Source organism: Prunus avium, chromosome 8 (genome assembly GCF_965620075.1).
Source record: "Prunus avium chromosome 8, drPruAviu1.hap1.1, whole genome shotgun sequence".
NCBI classification, from domain to species: domain Eukaryota; kingdom Viridiplantae; phylum Streptophyta; class Magnoliopsida; order Rosales; family Rosaceae; genus Prunus; species Prunus avium.
Window position 1 is genome coordinate 5,274,418 of NC_142291.1, and position 19,142 is coordinate 5,293,559.

At 35.3% G+C, this 19,142-nt stretch overlaps 2 protein-coding genes across 3 annotated transcripts; one reads left to right on the top strand and one right to left on the bottom strand.

Moving 5' to 3' along the window:
- Positions 1-5,444: 5,444 nt before the first annotated feature.
- LOC110750690 (putative S-adenosylmethionine carrier 2, chloroplastic) lies at positions 5,445-12,613 on the bottom strand. Its single transcript, XM_021951048.2, has 12 exons — positions 12,427-12,613; positions 11,949-12,056; positions 11,403-11,485; positions 10,777-10,853; positions 9,892-9,982; positions 9,280-9,333; positions 9,102-9,197; positions 8,776-8,865; positions 8,265-8,316; positions 7,406-7,467; positions 7,232-7,312; positions 5,445-5,816 (listed from the first exon to the last, which is right to left on the bottom strand). Exons 1-12 carry the CDS (start codon positions 12,458-12,460, stop codon positions 5,688-5,690), a joined length of 957 nt encoding a protein of 318 aa, XP_021806740.2. The 5' UTR covers positions 12,461-12,613; the 3' UTR covers positions 5,445-5,687.
- A 134-nt stretch (positions 12,614-12,747) lies between these two features.
- On the top strand, positions 12,748-18,067 carry LOC148291196 (uncharacterized). Of its 2 annotated transcripts, none has more exons than XM_088246365.1 (9): positions 12,748-13,310; positions 14,191-14,979; positions 15,063-15,215; positions 15,309-16,459; positions 16,544-16,628; positions 16,700-16,795; positions 16,894-17,300; positions 17,396-17,561; positions 17,818-18,067. In XM_088246365.1, exons 2-8 carry the CDS (start codon positions 14,194-14,196, stop codon positions 17,538-17,540), a joined length of 2,823 nt encoding a protein of 940 aa, XP_088102491.1. In that variant the 5' UTR covers positions 12,748-13,310; positions 14,191-14,193; the 3' UTR covers positions 17,541-17,561; positions 17,818-18,067. The 2 variants fall into 2 exon arrangements, with proteins under 2 accessions (XP_088102491.1, XP_088102492.1); XM_088246366.1 differs by having other exon boundaries at positions 17,833-18,067.
- The last annotated feature ends 1,075 nt before the right edge of the window (positions 18,068-19,142 follow it).

Genomic DNA, 19,142 nt, shown 5'->3' on the forward strand with positions numbered 1-19,142 from the left:
TTGTGAGTTAGAATTGTCAAAAGAAAATAAAATTCAAACAACAGCTATGATAGATACAGAAAGCACAAAAAATGTTATAAAAGAAGAGTTAGTGCGAGAACAATTTTGGCAAAACTTAGCTAGACCAATAAGAATAATATTGTTTGATACAAGACCTATATATTTAACACATTGTATTAATAATATACCAATTAGGATAGAAAGACAACAATTTAATTTACCCTTAACCTTTATATCCCCAGTAGGATCACATCCCTTTATCTTAGGATTAAATTTCTTAAAAAGTTTACAATGAGGATTTTTATATACACCTCTAGATATTACATTTTTTGAGAAAAACATAACCACAACTAATCAAAGTAATATATTAGAGTCTTACAATAGTATTAACATAGAAGAACAAAATTTTAAACACTATAATATAGAAGAAATAAATGAACAAAAGATAGATGAACAAAATAATTTAGAATATGATGATATAATATTTGACCATGAGTATCCAATTGTAGGAGAAATAGAGTCTTTAGAGATTATGCAAATAGATAGACCAAAGACCTTAGAAGAATTATTACAATTAGCTTAACAAACTAGAATTATAGGAGAAGATCCCCAATTACATTGGAATAAGAATAAGATATTAGCAAAATTAGACATTATTAATCCAGACTTAACAAATAAAATAGCAGATATGCCATGTAACTTGTTAGATAAGCAAAAATTTGAACAACAAATAAAAGAACTATTATACTTAAAAGTAATTAGACCTTCAAAATTTAGGCATAGATCATCAGCCTTTATAGTTAGAAAATACTCAAAGCTTAAAAGAGGTTAAGCCAGAATAGTGTATAATTATAGGAGATCAAATTATAATACTTATGAAGATAGTTATAAATTAACAAATAAAGATGAACTTATGAATAAAATTCAAGAAAGTAAATATTTTAGTAAATTTGATTGTAAATTAGGATTTTGGCAAATTGGATTAGCAGAATAATCAATTCAATGGACAACATTCACTTGTCCAGAAGTACATTTTGAATGGCTTGTAATGCCATTTGGATTAGAAAAAATGCACCATCTTTCAAAGAAAGATGGATCAAATTTTTAAGAAGTATGATAATTTTTGTATATGTAGATGATATACTTGTTCATAGTAAAAGTAAAAATGAACATAGAAAGCACTTAGAGATTATTTTGTAAGAACTTACTGACAATGGTATAGTCATAAGTAGGGGTGAGTTTGGTCTGGGTTGGTTCGATTTTGGGTTCAATCCAAACACCGAACCATAGGCCTCAGTTTGGCTATTTTGGAAACAGAAACCAAACCATAATTGATGAAAACTGAGCACTTCGGTTAATTGGACTTGGTGGGTTGGTTTGGTTCGGTTTGGGTTTTTTGGCTTTCTGAGAGAGAGAGAGAGAGAGAGAGAGAGAGAGAGAGAGAGAGAGAGAGAGAGAGAGAGAGAGAGAGAGAGAGAGAGAAAGAGAGAGAGAAAGAGAAGAAATAAAAGTGATGGAGAGAGGGAGAGATGGAAAGGAGAAGAAAAAAAAAGGGAGAGATGGAGAAGAAGAAGAAGAAGAGAAGAGGAGAAAAAGAAAAGAGAGAGAAGAAGAAAAAGAAGAAGAAAAAGGGAAAGAAAAAAAAAAGGGAGTGAAGACAGACGTAAGAAGAAGGAGAAAAAAAAATAGAGAGAGAGGGACTAATGGAGACAAGACAAACGGAAAGATGGAGAGAGAGGAAAAAGAAAAGATTGAAACTATGTATTATATATATATATATATATATATATTTAAGGCTTAATATCACAAAACGTCCCTAAGGTTTACGAAACTATCAGATTGCATCCTTAATATTTTTTTGTGTCACTCATGGTCCTCAAGGTTAGTATGTGCGATCACAAATGGTCCCTGCCATTAGGTTCCGTTAGTTTGCTGATGTGGCATATATATATATATCACAAAACATCCATGAGGTTCACACACCTATCACAAATGGTCCCTACGAAATTTTTTAATTTTTTAATTTTTTAATTTAAAATTCATAAAATTTTAGTTTTCTTTTTTAAATAATTTATAAATGAAAAAACCATTTATAGAAGGATTTTAATCTTAAGGACCATTTATGAACCCTAAACCCTTAGTTTTTTCATTTTTAAATTTTATGAATTTTAAATTATTTTTTTAAAAATCCATTAGTTTGTTGATGTGGCATATATATGGAGCACACATCTACAATAATATAGTGTCACATGCATTTAAAATTCAAAATTTTTTAAAAAGAAAACCAAAATTTGATGCATTTTAAATTAAAAAATTAAAAAATTTCGCAGGGACCATTTGTGATAGGTGCATGAACCTTAGGGATGTTTTGTGATATATTTATATGCCACGTCAGCAAACTAACGGAGTGTTTGACGGAACCTAATGGCAGGGACCATTTGTGATCACACATACTAACTTTGAGAACCACGAATGACAAAAAAAAACATTAAGGATGCAATCTGATAGTTTCGTAAACCTTAGGGACGTTTTGTGATAATAAGCCTTCTTATAATAATGTTATATATAATATTTTTTTAATACCATCGGTTTGGTTTGGTTAAACCGTGGTTTTGAATATTGCAAACTGTATACCGAACCATATATTTCGGTTTGGTTTGGGCGGTCTGACCGGGTTACTGATTTGAATGCCCAGCCCTGGTTATAAGTATGACTAAAGTAGAGCTTGAAAAACAAGACATAGAATTTTTAGGTATGTATATTAAGTCAGGAACTATACAATTACAAGAACACATAGCTAAAAAAGTGTTAGAATTTCCAGATAAATTAGAAGATAAAAAACAATTACAAGCATTTTTAGGATTATTAAATTATGCTAGAAGTTTTATCCCTGATTTAGGAAGAAAGATTGCAACATTGCATAGTAAAATCAATAAAACAGATCAAAAATATTTTAACAGTGAAGATATTAAATTAGTTCAAAATATCAAACAAGATATAACTCAACTTAAACCTTTAGCATTACCATTATATAATAATTATAAAATAGTTGAGATAGACGTATCATCAATAGGATGGGCAGAAATTTTATATCAGAAGAAACATAAAGAAGAACTTAAATCTGAAGAAAAAGTTTGTAGACATGCATCAGGTAAATTTAGTGATATACATGCTAGACTTCCAGCCATTGACTTAGAAATTTTAGGAAGTCATTAACTCCCTTGAAGTATTTTCATTATTCTTACATAATGAGATATTTACTATTAGAACAAATTTTCATAATATTGTTTCTCATTATAATAAAATTACTACTAATAAACAAGTAGCTCGAAGATGGGTCCATTTTCTTGATTCTATTACAAGAAATGGATTGAGACCAATATTTGAGCATATTAAAGGTATGGATAATACTTTAGCAGACATCTTATCCCGTATTATTCATTAATAGGTATGCAATATTTTAGAGCATCCTCTAGCAGCATCCATTAAGCATAAGTAGTCAAGCAAGACCAGTAGTAAATGCTTATTATTATAATGGAATTCCAGTATAAGAAGTTAGAAATTATACTTTAAAATATAATACTCAAGCATCATTAGTAGATAAACAAAAAGTTCTTTTAGACAATTTTTGGAATATTAGAACTAATAATGAAGGCATGAGAAGAGGACATGAAAAACTTATTAAAGCCTTTGGGCAAGAATTTTTAGCATATAATTATGATTATAAAAGAGCAAAACAACAACTTTTTTTTTTTTGGAGGAAAAACATGAAGAGCAAAAGAAAGAGCATGATACAATAGTAAGAAATTTTAGAATTATTAATTGAAGATGTCAAAATTTAAGCATGGTTTTACAAGAAAAAGAGGCTAATGAGCCCAACTTACTTGAGCATAATAGAGAATTTTCCCTTAAACAACGAACTAAAAATACATATTTTCATCAAACCCTAGCTAAAGAAAGGTATAGATTTTTACCATGAGATATTAAGAGTCATAAGATTAGATTTAAATATGAGCAAATACATTTCTTCAGTTATACATTCAAGCTTTTCTTTTTTAATTTAAAAAATAATCACATCCTAGTATAAAATTTTTACTAAAAGCTGTTCTCATTATACTAGTTATTTAGCTAGTATTAACATGGTGGAATATAGAGAACTGCATTTAGAGCATAACCAAAAAATTATCACAATTACTCTAGCATTTTTAGCAGAGTACGGTTATTTAGGTCAACTTTCTATTTCAAAGTAGTCCTCATTTAGATTCATTTCCCTTAAAATTGAAAAAAGTTATAATTTTTTATATCTCTCTTTGGAAGAACGTAACATTAGATTTTGACCAGAATACCCCCAGAGTGGTTTACGAATAGTATCTACCCAGACAGAGCACAACAAAGTATTATTATTTCTCATAATGAACTGCTTAGTTCGGCAGAATCTGTAAATACGTAGATCTCTACCATGCAAGACATTCAAAAATACAGAGGAGCAACAATAGCTGAGCAACAATTGTTCAATGATGATCATCTGAACCTCGTTCACCAATCCAACTTTATCAAGATTTATTCAGAGACTACATCGAGGAGACCAAATGACACATATGAATTTAGGATAAGCAAAACAGGAGCAAAAGTTTTTTATGAAATCTATAACTAGATAGCATAACAAATTAAAGCAGAAGACAACAACAACTCATACTAGAATAGCTTAGGAGAAGAATAGCTACACAACATAGACAACATGAAGGAAGCATAATGAAGCCATAACTCCATCTGAAGGCCTCATGATAGAAGAAGCATCATCAAATTAATTTTCACATGAAGAGATCATCCTAGCAACATAAAAGCGGATGCAACATCAGTCCAAAGTTTATCAAAGCAAGAAAATTTAATTTTTTTTGTCTCCATACGGCCAGCAAGTAGCAAGAAATTTTGGCACCATCTGAAAAATAGAGAAAAGACTCCTTAGGCAATCAAAAAATCAATAAGGGCATTATTGTCCAAACACTAGAATTTTGTCCTTCATAAATACTTCCCTCATATTTTGGGCTGAATCAAAAATCTCCCATTAAAAAGCTAATTGATACAAGAAAATCGGATATACATACACCCCATTGAAGCAAAAATCACATTTATATCCTCCGGAGGTGCAAAAGAAATGTAAAGATGTAAATGTGGCTTTACGTTTACGTCTCCAATTTACACCCTAAGCATTGGAGATGCTCTAATGAAGCTAGAATTATTCAACGGAAAAAGTGAGAATGGGAACCCAATGAAATTAGGGTTTGAGATTGGTCAAACACAATGCTCCTCTGGAGTGTAACCATTAGTATGATCAATAAACTATTCCATCGTTAGGCAAAATTGGCATGGCATCAACGACCAGTATATCTATAATTAATTCTAACCATCAACTGTAATAGATCTGTTTCTTAAGCAAAGCAAGATGAGCATCAAACTACAACGTAGTTTTGATAATTAATTATCAGTCGTGTTACAAAGCATCAGCTTATCAACTCAAGCTCTATAGAAAAAACAATGTGAATCCAAACCCTTAGTTTGCTTTAAATTAAACTAATTAGTTCAACATTTATGCATTCATACATATATAGTAGTAACCTGAAGATCAAAATCTTATTAAATTAAGGATTGCAGATGAATACGACGACTCAGTACTGCATCTGCTACAGTCAGTTCCGCTTCGAAGAGTTCGAGTCCAGATCCCTACGCCTTTCCTCAAGTATTTGCTTTGTCCTTTCAAGAACACCAAAGAAAATGGAACCTCCAATACCTATCCACAAGACTCGTGGCCCAATACCCTGCAGCAAATGGCAGAAGAGAACCTCACCGTGGTGCAAACTATGCATAGGATAAAATCTTCTTTATGCATAGTCTACGTTATATTTTGCAAGAGCAGATACCATATGTGTAGCTGTTTTGGCTGATACCGTTTTGAGTCTGAGTTTTAGCAGATCAAGGTGAATATCAAATGAATTGATGTGTTCAGCCAGAACTTGACTTTGTTAAGCTCAAGTTTTTCCCTACTATATCAAAGCTAATTCTGGCTATCCAAATTTTCACATGAGTAATAATATGTTTGCTTCCTCAAGTCAATATAAAAAAATATCCATAGCATGAACACAGTGCACTAAAAATGGCATCAAACAATTGATTTCAGATTCTACCAATGCAGTTCCATAATCAGAGCTGTCTAATATACACGTAAAGCTTCCTGCATCCAGGATGTGCTGCCATTTAAATGGCAACCTAAATTTTTACCCATTTCGCCAACAGATTGTTGACATTAGGGAGTACAACTCGTTTAAGGCTTAGGGTTTAGGTTTGAACTCTCGAGCTTTGTCCGTGGCTGTTTGAATGGAAGCCCATCCGTTCCGCAGGTGCAGCGGATTGTGTGAGCGTATGTGTGTGTGCATACAATGGCCTTCACATGAGAACACATCATGCATAAATTCATTATGTCTTGACTTTTATGGCTTTGCTTAAGAAACTAGGGTATTCTAGGGTTATGTCTTGACTTTGTTAAGCTTAAAGTTTTTACAAACTTGTGAACATACTGGTTTTAGGCATTGGATCAGTTTTAAATAGATCAAACGACACTTATGTTAAAACGGGTTGAGCCACTTTAAAAAACCTGAAACTGAAACAGGTCAACAAACACACACTACATCAAACAGCACCTACCCATCGGCTTGTAGAAACCCACAGGGCAAATGAAGGCATGTCTGTCTGCGTGTCTGTGTGTGCATGTATTTAATCCTATATACAGAGTACCTTGATTCCTTTTCATTTTTAGAAAAAGGGATCACATGTGGGACCAACCAACAATTCTGTTAAAAAATTCGAACTGTCTATTTGTTAAGTCTTCAAACAAGGTTCATATAAAAAATCAATAAAGTCTGAAACATTTAGTCTTCTAACTATGACCTCATAAACCAACAAAATGTTTCCAATAAATACTGAAATCATAATGGGAAGAGGAAAGGGAGAGTAAATTCAAACATAACCCTAGAAGTCAAGACATGAATAAATCTATGAGGATCCTGAACTGAAACGAGAGACATTGGTCAAAAGTCTTGAATACTCAAAATTCTTAGCATACATTTTAGCAGCCTCATTAAAGTAGAGGAGAAAAATAAGAAAGAAGAGAAGTGAAGCAGTATTCCAGTTTGACATGGCAATTATTAAGTAGAACGGTAACAAGGAATGGTCAAACCTTCCAAAGAGCAGGACTTCCTTCTTCTCTCATTACGGTCCTAACACAATCATAAATTCCTCGGTACTGGTTTTCTGATCCCTGCAAAAGTTTCGAAGGAAAGAGAATGGTGAAAATAATTTTTTTAACAGGATTCCTTCAAAAGATGAAAAGAAAATGACTTTCTATCACAACCTGAACCATTAATCTCGTCTTAATCACGTCAAGAGGAGTAGTTATAGCTCCAGTTACTGCGCCTGCAATTTAGGGAGGGTAGACCGAAGAGCTTTTCATTAAACGGTGCATTATGTATGCATGATTATTCTAGCACATCATGCAAGTTATTCAGTACTAGTAAGCATGAGAATTCTTGGGCTACGAAGCACACATGAACAGGTTCATTTCTAGAGAGAACTTATGGTAGTGGCTTGTATGGTATTCAGTCAGATCAACTGAGGTTCATATGCCAAATTTTTGATCTGGAAAGTAACAACCAGGAAAAATTTGAAGCCAGTTCTCAGTCAGTTTGAGAATTGAACTGCAGACTATAGTTGCAACAAAGTTTTTGCAATATTGTATTCTGTTTTAGCACTGTTAAATGCTGAGCGAACTGGTATGTTGCACTCATTACAGAGTAGAAGTTGGAATGCAAAATATCATCTAAACTAAGAAGATAATATTTCTTTCTTATTTTTTTCAAAAGTTAAAAGACATGTCAGAATTTTGGAGGAACCTATCATTACAATGACATTCAGGGTAGGCATTTTTGTCAGATAGTCTTCATCTAAGTTGAATGCCGAGACTACATGTAGCTATATTGATTTTGTAGCCAGTCTAGCAGTGAAAAATGACTTCCTAGATGAGAATACGCATAAATTTTGAGTCAGGACTACTTCATAGAAATGTGCACAAATCAATGTACACATAATTCATTATTCATCCATGCATACACAAGTAGAAATTCCTCAGAATTACAGGGAGAAGAATACAGACAGCGGAGTGAAAACCAAAGAACTCAATCTAAGCTCAACAGATGTATGACATGTTAAGTTACCAGCAAAAGCACCAATCAGAGCAACCTCAGGATCATTCAGATCTCTTCGTGCCTACAAGGAAGCCATAATTTAATCATTTTTGCAATGCACACGCACGGACACACTCATGAACGCTCAGATTCATGTATATTGAATTGCAGAAGAACAAAGTAAAATTGCAATTGAAACTACAGGGACCAAAATGTAATTGAGTCCAAACTACGAGGACAAAAGATGCAATTGGACTTAAATCATATTTTCACACACACACACACTCACATGCACACATGTATATATGTATATATCGATGTTTTGCAATGCAGATCAAGACAATATTTGAAGGGGGAAATGAAGCTGTAGAAAGTTTCATAGGCAGCATTCCAATGGTTTCTAGTGGTGAATTAACATACTTGAACTTTGCTATTTTATATGGAAAATTTGGCTTTACTTGTGAATAATAGCATATTTGTATTGGGTTCGTGAATTCCTTGAATATCTCCATTAACAATGATATAAATACTCCTCTCGTACCGCTAGTTTAAATCCTATTCGAAGCTGCTCGTAGATGCAAAACTGAACGGCATCAAATGGTAAATCTCGCAATAGAAACGATCCATACCCCTGCAATTTCAAAAGGAGGTCAAAGCATAAGCACCAAAATCATTTCACAAGCTAATCGAACAAGACATCTAAATAGCTCATGAAGGAATAATGAGCAAATACGTTTGTTTCAGAAAAATAAGTGATCTGTTGTTTCTTTGAGGAGATATTTGCTAGGTTAAACTAACAAAGTGAAAGTTCAGACTGAAAACTTGGCTCAGAGAAATTTAGAATGGAGAACAGTAAGTGTGATGTACCGCATAAAGACCTTTGAACCCCTCCTTAGCAAGAATAAGACGCACAGCATCTGGGGCTGAAGAAAATTGTGCAGTTTGCATGCGTTGCTTGACAACCTGGGAAGAGTTAAAGTGATAACATGTGCAAGGAAACAATAACTAATTGATGGAAATAAATAAAAGTAAAGAACTTAACTACCTCTGTTGGAACTCGTACAACAGAAGAAGCAGCACCTGCAATAGCACCTGCAGTCTGATTGAAGTCTTAATACCTATAAAAATAACAAGGCCTCATCCAGTACATTGAAGATTAAACTTCTCCCTATCATTATTATTAAAATGAGAGTGATGTCAAGTGAGGGAAAAAAATTTACAACGAAAGCATCAGGCAGTTCCGAGAACATCCAGTAACACCTTTTGGCTAATTCATAAAGGTGGTGATCAGGTCTCTTTACATAGGCTGCTAAATCTTTTTAACCTCAGGAAAGTAATCTATGCCACAATGACAGAATTCAATTAACTTTTGTTTGTGATGAAAACAAGTCTCATTTTGTAGCTTTTCAATTTATCCTCCTGAGACAGCCTTAAGTCCTACATCCTATGTGAAGGTATTCAAATTATGCCACAATGACAGAGCATGCAATTGAGGAATTGGATCGAAAAAGATTAATAAAAGAAAAAAAGTAGCAGCAGGACAAGGATGAATGCGTTTGCATATCTATGCAGCTTGTAACTGCCACATTACTGAAGAAGTATTTCCCAAGCATTAAAGGATTGTCAGTCAACATACATGTAAAATTAGGTAGCATACCAAATGAGCTAAAGCACTAAGGTTTTCTGGCAATGCCTTCAGCAGTTTCTGCTTTGTAGGTTCATATACACCAACAAATATGGCAGAAGCCCTGTAAAGATCAGCAAGACACCCAATTTAAAAAAAATAGAAATTCAACAAAACTGGAATGAAAATAACTCTGAAACCTATGATAGAACTGTACCAAGATAAATCTGTATTTTGTTCCAGTGGAACAAGATAAAATCTGTATTTTCCTATAATGTAGTGCTTGTTTCCGCTGAAAATTTCTTACATTTGGATTTAACTACAAGAGTGATTACCGTGGATCATGAAAAGAAATGCACAAAATCCTTGGGATTGAGAAAAATTTGACAGAAGCCAGTTGCGAACAGCAATATATAGTACAGAGAAACCCAACTTGCACACTAGACAAAAACTCCCATTGACCAACTTGCAGGGAGAACACAGTTCATGAAGGAAAATTACTTAAAGAGGAAAAAAGAGAAAACAAGAATGCATCCTGCAAAGGAGACAATATCACAACAGTACACCAACGTTAAGAAATAATGGTTTTTTCAAACTTTTTCCAATTGGTTCTAAAGTCAGATAACTCATGTATTAAAAGAAAACGAACGCAGCTGGTTTCCAAATTCAAATGAATCCTCATATTAGGAACTTGGATACAATATACTACTGTATGTAAAACTTTCTTATATTATCTTGTTTAAGGTTTCAGATAGCTAGGCCCAAAAGTTAGGTTTGGCCTTCATGATCACAAAGGCATAGAACAGGATAACAACTAAAATATAAAATCTACATGTGTATGAGGAAGTTGACGAAATGACTATTTGAAACCAAGTGTAGTTCCTGCCAATGGCTTTGTTTTTAAAAATGTTTACTTACGGTAAGACACCAGCAAGGTTTCCAGCCAATCCCGAATATAGACCCTTTAACATAATTTTCCCTCCAGCATGGGCAACCTAAAAGTGGACAAATGGAAAGAAAACGACAACAGTTTAGAGAATAGTCAAGTGTTAAGCAATAATGAAGCCCAAGTATTCTATAACCACAAATGTACAGGTGGTCACATTAATGAAAAAAGCCACACTAGTTCACTTTTGATAATGAACTACGTAATTACAGAAAATTTCTCTTCATTCTACAAATGGAAATTTGTGGAAACCATATGGAACAGTATAGATGTTGTGCAAGGTGTATCATGTCGCCTGAGAATATGTTGAACCAATAAATTAAGAGCACATAAGAAGCGATACTCGTGAAGATCACTGAACTTGGCTAAAGAAGAATTTGTAGTCACTGATCACTCCTGTGTCAGATAATTTAGCCAATAAAAATCAGCATAGTAGCATCTAGTATTGACTGCCTATTAATATATAAATGAAGGAGATGATTCTTCTACTTGAAATGACAAGCAACCTACACATATCATATGAATGAATATTCCCTTTTCCATGAGAGGCATTTCTAATGTAATACATTGAGAAAGATGTTCAGTATACTTCACATGCCTGTAGTCGAGTTTTTATTGTGTCAATTGGGTATAAAGCTGCTTCTACAAAAACACCAGCAGCTCCACCAGCTATGACTCCGTCTGCAAAACACAAAACAAATCCAAAGATACTAACTTTTCTCCTTCTGATTATATCATATAAACAGACTTTCACAAAGTATGTTACAGAAATAGAAGAAATTGTCATTTTTTCCAGTACATCATTATGAACGGTACATAAACAAATCCTGGGAGAAGAAATCTAAGATGACCACATTTATGCTCAGCTTTTCCATTTTCACCTGATTCTCATAGTTTCAAGTGGTTGGTCATGGCAGAATAAGCATACAAGGTTCAACATTGCTTTGGCTAGAGAAAACTGGGGTTATATTATTCCACTCTTTTATGCAAACAATGGATTAATATAACGCCTCTCAAAATCATTCCATTGGTTTACAAAGAGAACCACATTCTATACAGAATCAACAATAATCACCAAAAGTTTTAAAAATTACTATATTCATCTAACTTAGCACAAGTTGAATCAATAAGTTCTAACACATACCATAAAAATTGCATAAAAAATCGAATGGTGTATCTGCTCCACCACTGACTGTTGCCAAACAGTCATTTGGGTTCTTGTGAGAGCTACTCATCTTCAAGGTTAGCACATCTGTGCAATGAAAAACATAAGTAATAGCAAGAGCAGACAAATAAAAATTTGACAAAAAAGTAAAACTTTAATAAATCAATACTAATATGATATACACAACACAATGCATTCCATTATCAAAAGGATGGAAAGTATAACGCCACCAGAAGAAGCCCTAGAAATCAAAACCAAAAGTTATTCACCCTCACAAGTGGAGCATTGATCAGGTAATGACTGAGAGAAATTGAATATATTTAACCAGATTTTTTTTCAACTGCAAAGAAATTGAAATTGGTATTAAACAGAACCAAGTGAAGCCCCGTTTTGCTGCTGAAAAATTGAGTTTGGGACAAGAAAGGAATGAGAAACAGAGTTCTCAGGATCCGTTTACCGGGTGAATGTGCCTGAGAAGTTTTAGCTAGCATTCCCGCTGCACGAAGATTTTTCACAAAGGTTCAAATCCAATAATCCCCGAGGCTTCCAGTTTCAGCTGCCTCCCTGTGGAGAAAGAACAACAGGAGAGATGCACCAACTTTCGGACTGTAAAGTCACACTACTTCATGGACTGTCACACTACTTATGTGTAGTTTCATTTGTTTTGAGGCGAAATTCTACAGTGAGGTGACTCCTCATGTAGCCATCAAATTAGCCAACCGTTATGAGAGTATTTGGGCTTTTAGCCCAGTTTTTTGGGAACTTTTTGGGCCAGACTATAATGAGTGGAAAGTTATGAGTGGTAAGTTATAAGGGGTTCACTTTATAGCCATCAGATCAATCCAAAGGCTAGGGAGAATTGAGATAAAGTTTTGCAATCGGGTAGGTGAGGAACCCAAACCCGAATTTAATATCCAGCATTGAAGTTGGTCCCAAAAAAAAAAAAAAAAGAGGCAAGTTCGAAGTTTGAACAGAAAAAATCAATTCGAAGTTTGAACAGAAAAAACCCATCACTCTAAAACCCATAGCTCTGAATCAATTCGAAGTTTGAACAGAAAAAACCCATCACTCTAAAACCCATAGCTCTGAGAAACTGCTAAGCTCTGAGAAAAGGTTGAAGGCAACGATTAACGACGGTTGAAGGAAACGGTTGAACGCAGCGCAACTCCATTCTCTAAACCCTGAAAAAGTATTTATTTTCAGTGGAAGGGGAAGTGGCGAAGCAGTGGAAGGGGAAGGAGAGAAGCCGTATTTGTTGGAAGTGAAAGGTTCCATTTGTGGAGCAAAGCCGCACAAAGACCCCGCACAGACACCTTGCGATTGTTCAATAACCAACATTTGGTGAGTAATTTATGGAATTTGAGTTTAGGGTTAGAGTAAAGGTTTTCCCCAATTTGTACCATCAATGTTGTTGGATTTGGCATCTCTTCCTTGTGCTTCACTTGCATGTTAATTTTTGCTTGTGTATATGTTAAAAAATGAATGAAAATCAAGTCAACAACATGTTAATAACATGTCAATAACATATCAATAATGATATGAATAAGATAATGGTGTTGAATTGGAGGAGACCCTGAAGTCAATAACATGTCAATAACATATCTCTGGCGCTATAATATATATATTTTTTGAAATAAATATTATTTCCCTTGTTGCTAAATTTGCCTGTGAAAAATGAGAAGATATAATAATAAAGTCATGAATAAAAGTGCAAAGCATTTGAAATGAAGGTTGATCCATGATCATAGTAGCTCACTGAAGAAAAAGCTAGAAAGAAAGAAGGATGTGGCAATGGCTTAGCAAGCAGATAGCAGAGCAAATTCTTTGCTTTGCTTCCTTCCACTATCTTTCTTATTTATTTATTTATTTTGTGTTGTGTATGAGATGACAATAATTGTCATGTGTGTGAAGTGCAGAACTTGCCTAGATTGCACTCACACTCACTCATGCATCAACCATTGATTGGAGTTTGTATCCAAAAATAAAATACATGCTATTGGTTGTAATTCACAGAATCATTGCATTAACAGGTATTTGCACAAAATTTGTCATATTGCTTTGATGATGTTAAAGGCTGTGATCAGTAATCCCTATGCGCATGTACTTCATAAAATTTGTAATGTGCCTGGTTGACTAGTTATGTAAATACTAAATAGCAATATGATTGTGCAAATACGTGGTGGTAGTATATGTGTTAACGTTATTTCATCTTGTATTTTAGGAAATGGGATCCAACGTGCAGCTGGTATGGCCAGAGTCAGAGGCATATGCGTCACGGGTGAACAACTGCTCACATGCAAATTCAACCCTAGCTGCAATTCGAGCGAAGTTGAGTGCGGAACAATTAGAACAATTCAAGACATCATGCTTTGGCCATCTTCTGAATATAGACAAGATTCAGTTTAGCGGGCAGATTGTGCATGGAGTTGTGTTGCGTCGAGTCGCGGGGCAGGGTGTGAAAGACTTGGATGGACTGAGTTTCTTAATAGGGTTCGACGTTGCTCAGTTTACTCGTCAGGATTTCTGTTTGATCTCGGGGCTTCGTTTTGGGGAAGTGCCTGAAGTTTCTGGTGGAGAAAGTGCTGAAATTAGACTTCAGAAAAGATATTTTATAGACGAAGGAATTACATGTAATGCTTTAGAAGAAGCATTTATGAGGTGCAAAGAGAGAGATGACGTCTACAAGCTAGCTCTTGTTTACTTTGCTGAGTTAGTGGTTTTGGGAAGGGACAAGCATTTGAACATCAATGTAAATTACCTGACCCTTGTAGAGGACTTGGATGCGTTCAACAGGTATCCGTGGGGTTCGGTGTCGTTTGACAAAACCCAAGACAGTCTATTTTCTGCACCAACAAAGTATATGAAAAGCTTTGAAAATGAAGAGGGAAGAGAGAAGGGGAAAAGTAAGGTAACGGGAACAAGCCGGAAAAATGAGAAGGGCAAGAAGCATAAGCATGGTGAAGTGCAAAGGGGTGGGTGGAGTTTTAAAGGTTTCACGTATGCTTTCCAGGTACATGGTAATAATGTTCATGTCAGTTATGCTTTGTGAACTTTAAAACTTAAATAATGACTTTTGTCCTGTGAATTGTGTAGATTTGGGTATATGAATTAATTCCTAGAATGGTGGACCTGAATTACTGCAAGGTTGTTGATCCAACAGCTGTCCCGCGTATTTTGCGATGGAGAACGACTACGTCTATGCCCGAGATGAGGAAGTTGAACAATTATTTTTTCCAGAGCAAAGAGGTTTGGTTTGCAGCCCTTGAAACTATTTATAAGATTCAATGAAATTATTAAGTAGAATGATTGAATATGAATATTGTCTGTATTCTGAAACAGTCAGTTCAGTTGCGGGCGCTACGTCCGAGTGAAGAGGAAATGAGACAATCATATTGGAGTTGGCCACAGGATCGCCCTGCTGTTGTCTCGGCAGAGTCAATTCCTTCTTCATGTGCTGATCTTGATGAGTTGAACAAGCTGGTAAGCTTGTTGAGGTCCGAGTTGTTTCAAGTAAAGCGGGAAAATGACGTCCTTGAGTTAAAGGTCATATGGATGGAAAAACTTTTGGACCACTGTTTAGGTCCTCAGTTTGAGCAGGAAGTAAGGAGGGACCTAGCTTTACTGAAAGAGAGGACGAATCGTTGTGCCATCTCACATCTATTTACGGGATCTGACGAAATGGATGATAGTGAATGGGATGAAGGGCCAAGTAACAGATATGAGGGAGAGGAAAAGGACGAGGAGGGGATTGAAGGGGGTGAAGTGCAAAGAAAACCAAGTGAGGTAGAGGAAGCGCAAAGGAAAAGAAAAGAGGGAGAGCAAGTGAAAATAAAAAGCAGCAAGGGAGAGGAAGCGCAAAGAAAGAGCAGTGAGGGAGAGGAAGTGAAAAGAAAAAGCAATGAGGGAGAGGAACTGCAAAGAAAGAGCAGTGAGGGAGAGGAAGTGAAAAGAAAAAATAGTGAGGGAGAGGAACTGCAAAGAAAAAGCAGTGACGGAGGGGAACTGCAAAGAAAAAGCAGTGACGGAGGGGAACTGCAAAGAAAAAGCAGTGATGGAGAGGATCCGCAAAGAAAAAGAAGGGAGGGCAAGGAAGTGAAAAGTAAAAAAAGTGAGGAAAAGGAAGTGCAAATAAAGGAATGTGAGGAAGCGGATGATGAAGTTGTTTTGGTTTGTGATGACATTGGTGAGAGCACGGCGGGGACAACTGTTGAGTTTAATCTCGGGGATATTGATTTGGATCAACCTACAGCTGTGCTATCTGAGTTGAACGTTTGGTTGAATGATAAAGGTAAAGCTGTGGAACAAGGGGTCCAATTACGAAAGAGAAAGAGGATTATTCCTATGTGGAAGATCATTGAAGCTAGTGAATTGGTGAAAAAAACTGTGCCAGAGACAACCCGACTTCGGATGTTAGACCCAATGAAGGCGATTCCGCATGATGATATGGTGAAATTGCTGAAACTTTGTTGGGAATGGCGCCTTAACCCAAAGTAAGTCCCTTGTTTTTTGAGATAGAAGGCATTAGTGTATATATTTTTAAATTGTTGTGATCTAAAACTTTGTTATATTCACAGTTTAGTGATGCAATTTGGCCACGTGGAAGCTGAGATTGAATTCTTCGCTTCCCTCGTAAAAGCTGACGGTTGGCTGACAGGAGATGTAAGTTTAATTGATTATGCATTTGTTTTAATGTACATAGATTATGAGATTGACTAGAAAAACATGTGCAGCACATTGATTTGGGGTTGTATCTCATCCGGAAGCGACAACAAGATTTGGAGGTTGTAGAAATATCGAACTGGACAACGACCGATGTATTTTTCATGGTATGTCATAGGGCTTGACCAAGTGCAGTTAATAATTACAAATTATCCATACTTGCTTTGTGGAGGTGTTTAACCATTGATTGTTTTCTATTTCACAGAATCACATCCATACTTGCTTTGTGGATAATAAAAGAAAAAAAGAGCAGGCTGGGTGGAAAATTAGAAACAGTTTAGTGAACGTTGTAAATGGCAAGGTTCCGGCGTGTGGGGTGGATTGGCAGAACGTGTATAAGGTGTATGCCCCTTGTATGTTGACGAAGCATAAGCATTGGGTGGCTCTAATGATTGATCTGGTTAAGTGTGAAATCAAAGTGTACGATTCAATGGTTTCAGTTATTCCAGATGAGATGTTAAAGGAAGAACTCGCCCCGCTTTCAATTACGATTCCAAATCTTCTCAACTCCATCGACTTTTATGAAGAAGGTGTTTACGCAAACGACTGCAGCAGAGATTGGTGGTGTCCATGGCCAATAGAACGTGTGGATGTTCCACAACAATCTAATCAGTGAGCACAACTTTTTCTTTAATTTTATTACTTGAAATTGTCAATTACGTTACAATGTCATTACTTGAATTGATCGAGTTCTTGATTTGCTTCAGAGGCGATTGTGGCATGTTTGTGTTGAAGTACATTGAGCTTTTGAGCGCTGAGATTCCGTTAGCTACTTGCACCGCGCAGAACATGCCCTTTTTCCGGTTGAAGTTGGCTGCAGAGATATTACGGGGAGATGCTTACATGCCATGATAGTGGTTGAAATGGGTTCAGGTACGTGATGATTAAATTGGTTTTGGAAATCTCCAATTTGAAAGTCATGTAAATACACAATACAGATCCACGGCTCCTTTTTGAATTCTACCTCTGCTCCTCAATTCTTCTTCGTCTTTCTCAATCTTAGTGTATTTTTGTACATAATTTTAAGTTTAAGTTATTGGACAACAATTAGAACCAAAATATTATTATAGCGGATGCATGCTTTCATTTTGATTAGTGTGATACTACGCTACGTTTATTCTCATATTAGGCTAAATGTATATAGTAGCTGGATGCAGAGCATGGACAGAAAAATGAAGAATCTGAAATGGAGATGCAGAGGCTTAGTGAGGAGAAAAGTAAATGGATCTGTAAATCTAGTGCACGTGGGCAAATGTAAATGGATAGGCATATGCGTTTTTGAAGTTAGGCACATGCCATTCCCATACATAGAATGTGCATCTGGAGTGTAAAGTTTTTTTGGATTTAATGAAACAAACATCTCTGTAATATTGCCCTAACTCCTTCACGACATAACCTTAACCAAACTGCATTGAATTGGGATTGGAAGACTGCATATGTGAACAATGACTGATGGCTTTTTAAAGTGTATTACATTATTGCAAAGTAATATGTCATGATTTATCCAAGCCACCATTCCAAATATCACATCCCAATCTTTAAGCCGTTCACCATGCCTTAACTTAATCGCAATGGGTTGCGTGTGTATTGATTGTAATTCTGTAAGGGAAATAGGCGGCTATGCCTTCGCCTCCAATGTTTTATTCAACCATGCCCTCTTTATAGAAACACATGCGATATACATGCAGTAACCCTTCAGTAAACATTCAGTAAACCGTCAATAAACCTCAATAAAACTTCAATAAACATTTCCCATCTGCAATGCTATAAAAACTTCCTATTGGTTCCGTACCGCCCATCGGGTTTGAATCCCTCTTTCCTTTATAATCGGTTAATAAATTCGTTGATTTTCTTTATTTTATTGGTCTTGGGCAACTCAGTAGCATAAAAGTAATGTATATTGGTGCATCTATATTGCTTGTCTATTGCGTCTATATTGCTTGTCTATTGCGTGCATAGCGTACATTTATTGCGTGTGTATTGATTGTTTATTGCTTACGAAGGAAATAAACAACAATACACAAGCAACAGACAAGCAATATACACGCAATACACATGCAATCTATACGCAATAGACATGCAATATACATCAGTCCCTAATTTCACCATCCATAAGGGAGTCGTATCGATTAGGAAATTCTACTGAATAGTTGTTCTTCCTACTAATAAACAATCAATAAACCTTCAATAAACATTCAATATCGGACAATAACATGCGAAATACATGCAGTAAACAATCAATAAACCTTCAATAAACATCCAATATCCGATAAATAACATGCGATACAGATGCAGTAAACAATCAATAAACCTTCAATAAACATCCAATATCCGATAAATAACATGCGATACAGATGCAGTACACAATCAATAAACCTTCAATAAACATCCAATATCCGATAAATAACATGCGATACAGATGCAGTAAACAATCAATAAACCTTCAATAAACAT